Source organism: Drosophila santomea, chromosome 3L, assembly GCF_016746245.2.
Source record: "Drosophila santomea strain STO CAGO 1482 chromosome 3L, Prin_Dsan_1.1, whole genome shotgun sequence".
Classification (NCBI taxonomy): domain Eukaryota; kingdom Metazoa; phylum Arthropoda; class Insecta; order Diptera; family Drosophilidae; genus Drosophila; species Drosophila santomea.
The window spans coordinates 16,811,221-16,815,041 of NC_053018.2; the positions used below are offsets into that span (position 1 = coordinate 16,811,221).

Sequence of the window (3,821 nt, forward strand, 5' to 3'; positions counted from 1 at the left end):
CGCTCATTCCTAACCGATAGTCTGCAAACGCCTCTGCATAAGCTCTGTTAAATCAGCTGTTGGTGCGGAGGCGTTCTCCAATTGCTAATTGCAAGTGCAAACAATTGGCAAGTTGTTGATTCTTGAAAGGACTTTTTTTGAGATCAGTGCCTTGCGAAGACATTCCCAGCCATGCTGTCCATTGGCGCCATGGCCAACATCAAGCACACGCTGCAGAAGGAGCTCTTCCTGGCCTCCGGAGAACGCCTCCTTTCTGTGGTGACGGTGATCAAGAAGAAAGACAAGAAGCCCTGCTACCTTTGCGTGGTTACCACGGCGCCACCGGTGCCTGTGGTCACTTTGTGTCTCGTCAAGCAGTCGGAGCAGCGCGAGGGCGAGTACAAGCGCAAGCGAAGTTGGCAGCTGGACGAGATTAAGTGGGTTGACGGCCGGAACGAACAGTTTGAGACGCACGAGTTCGATTTCCAGTTGGAGAAGCTGTATAAATGGTACGCCCTAAGCCCTCACGAGCGCCAAAACTTTCTGGCCGTGCTCAACCGCCAAATCCAAAAGAGCGTGCGTGGCCAGCGTGCGGAGTTCCGGAATGTGCCCGCAGCCTGGCTGTCGGAGAAGTCGCCGGAAAAAGTTGCATTAGGCAGAGCGGCCCAGAAGACGCAACACACGGATGACGAGGAGGACGAGGAAGAGGAGGCCCAGGAGTTTACCGCTTTGACAGACAAGGAGGCCAATGAGCTGGGCAAACTTTTCTCCGAGTGCGACTTTGCCATCAAGGATGCTGAGCAGTTCATAGACCAGCTGTCCCGGGAGCTTCATGATTTAGATGGGGTGACTCATTGCACTTGTTCAACGTGAATCCATTACTCATAACTTCTTATCTCGCAGGCCAATATGCAAAGTGTTCTTGCTTCGGAGCAGAAGGTACTGAAAATGATGGAACACATCGACAACGCTATCTCCGAGGCAGACAAGTTTGAGAACCGTCTTGACAGCTACGAGGATATTCTGGGCCATGTCAAGGAAACCATGGAGAAAATTGGTGGGAAAAATGCCATGATCGAGATTGCCAACAATAACAATATCAAGCTAATGAAGGAGCTCAACAAAGTTATAGTGCGTATTATTAGAATACCCAATTATTTTATTGTGCTTAACACTTCTGTTACTTCTATAGAGTCAACTGGACTTGCCGCACAGCCAGCAGCAGGCTCTGGATGAACCCGATTTAAAGACGGCTAATGGACGCAAGGCAGCCATTGCAGCTGCTCAGTGCCTGCAACAGGCCATGAACAGTGATATAGATCCCGCTCTGCTTCGTTTGGAGGCGGTCCAGGACCAACGCAAGCGCTTTGAAAAGTGGAAACAAAAGTTCTCGGCCACCGTCAGTCGCTTTATGAACAACCTTTTCATCCACTTGGGCAACGAAATAGGGGACATGCAGGTGACCAGCACCGAACTTACGCTGCCTAACCATTCCAACGTCCATCGGGAACTGACGCCTTATACGGAGCTTATGCACTGGGCAAAAGCAATGGATCGGAAGACTTACGATGGCCTAATGCGTGTGTACACAGCATCGCTAAGCAAGATTTATGACAGAGATGTGAGAAACTTCTTCAATTTGGTAAGACATCAACAACGAAATGTGAAAAATTGTAGTCTCAACTGCTCTCGGCCAATGTATAGGCTAAAATTCAGGTGACGGAGAAGCTTCGAAACTCTCGGGAGGATCTGGATATGTCTACGTCTTCTAGAAAGTCCGCAGTTTCCACAATACCTTATGGCACACTCGGAATCAACAGGGATCAGTGGGGTCCTGGCGTGGAGACAGCGGATCGAATTCGTTTCGATGCACTGTTGGAAAAGGTTCTAGCTGAGCTGGAACCAATTGCCCTGCAGGAACAGCTTTTCTGCATAAACTTTTTTCAAATGGACGTTATCAGTCCGACGACGAAGAACACCCAACCACATTGGAGATGGAGAAGGCGGTGGACATGTCGCAGTCAATCATATCAGCAGCGGTGTCGCCATCAGCTGATGGTGTTCCACAGAAGCGGATTGACCGCCAGATTAACGAGGATGTGCGTAAACTAATGATGGGTCTTTTCGGTTGCCTAGAACCTGAGTTGGTTAGCTTCATCCAGAGCTTTGAGCGTGTAGACAGTTTGTGAGTAATCCATATAATTATGGGATATAGGCATGTATAGTTAAACTACTTCTTTTTCATAGCTATTCTCTGTACGTTTTTGTGCGACTTACGCAGCACGTCATGTCCGCCCAGGACACACATTCCTTTCTCAGCATGACCTTCGCGTCTGCCTTGGTACAGGTGAAGCGGAGCTTCGACCGCTTTATGCAAAACCAGTTGCTGTCTATCCGGGAGGCTAAGCTGCACAAACGATCGAAGGCCATCCTGCCCTATGTGGAAAACTTCGAAAACTTTGCCCAAACTGCGGAGGGCATATTTCGGAAATCGGATCGCCGCACGGACATGGAGAAGTGGTACTTGCAGCTGGTGAATGCCATATTTGAAGGCATCCAACTGCATTCGCAGGAGCACCCCAAGACACCAGTTCAGGTAGTGCGCATGGAGAACTACCACCACATGTACGCTTTGCTAGCCCAGCTTAAGGTTCCTGGTCTGGATGCCCTGAAAAAGGAGGCCAAAAAGTGTTACAACGATGCGCTTAAAGCGTATGTGACTCAGTACTTCGGCCGGCCGTTGGAGAAACTGAATGTAAGCCAAAGTCAATGACCTCCCCGATAAACATATAAGTGGATCTCCATCTCATAAATTTCCCTTCTGCTTTTGCAGCAATTCTTTGAAGGCGTGCAACTTAAGGTGGCCCAGGGAGTCAAGGAAACGGAGATCAGCTACCAGATGGCCTTCTCCAAGCAGGAGCTCCGCAAGGTAATCGCTCAATATCCTGCGCGAGAGGTGAAGAAAGGGCTGGAGAACCTCTACAAAAAGGTGGAAAAGCACCTGAGCGAGGAGGAGAATCTACTGCAGGTGGTCTGGCACGCCATGCAGGAGGAGTTCATTGCCCAGTATAACTACCTGGAGGAGCGCATCCAAAAGTGCTACGCCGGCGCCATGATCAACCTGGAGTTCAACATTCAGGACATACTCGCCTTCTTCTCGGACATAGCGCGCTCCCACTGATCTAGGGATTGGCATCTGAAAGTCAGGGAGCGTTTAAACCGGGTTTTATTTTTAAGTGCAATAGTATTTAAAGCGCTGTTTCTGCTGATTGCAAAATATATGGCGCGTATATTTAAACAGATGTGGATCTGCGAAAGTTCAAAACGTTGAAAGAGAGGGATCACGTAGACAAAAATCAACGAAACTAAGTAAAGACTCGCAGAAAAAGCCTTAAAGGGAACTTTCAACAGCTAGCAATTGATGATGATTATTGTATAAGTTCTAAGGTAAAATTAAATAGCCAATACTCAGTTTTTGTCGAAGAATGCGAGTAAACTAAATTATATACATGTGTATGTAGAATTGTAGAGATCGTACTGGTAAAGAACTTGATCTTTTATACGTTAGCCTCTAATAATCAGCGATAGAAGTTTGGCTTTTTGTTTAAAAGGTTCCGTCTTTCCTCTTGTATTTACATACATAAATAAGAATACTCCAAGTATTTTTAGCTGATCGTAAAATATACATGTTCAAACAGACTCCTAAGGTCAAAGAGAGCTCTTCAAGATCAAAAGAGATAGCTGAGACCCAAAGAGATGTGCAGAGAGCTCTGCAGCTCGAAAAGCGAGCTTTCCGGGGTGGCTTTTCGGTCGCCAGCAGTTGGAGTTCGGGCTGGAGCTCC

The 3,821-nt window shown here is 47.7% G+C and overlaps 1 protein-coding gene across 1 annotated transcript; it reads left to right on the forward strand.

Annotated features, from left to right (window-relative positions):
* Window positions 1-38: 38 nt before the first annotated feature.
* On the forward strand, window positions 39-3,348 carry LOC120450256 (exocyst complex component 1). Its single transcript, XM_039633146.2, is given in 7 exon segments — window positions 39-825; window positions 883-1,110; window positions 1,172-1,621; window positions 1,684-1,957; window positions 1,960-2,164; window positions 2,227-2,734; window positions 2,813-3,348. Coding segments are annotated over 7 exon segments (2,667 nt in total). The 5' UTR covers window positions 39-171; the 3' UTR covers window positions 3,161-3,348.
* Window positions 3,349-3,821: the final 473 nt, after the last annotated feature.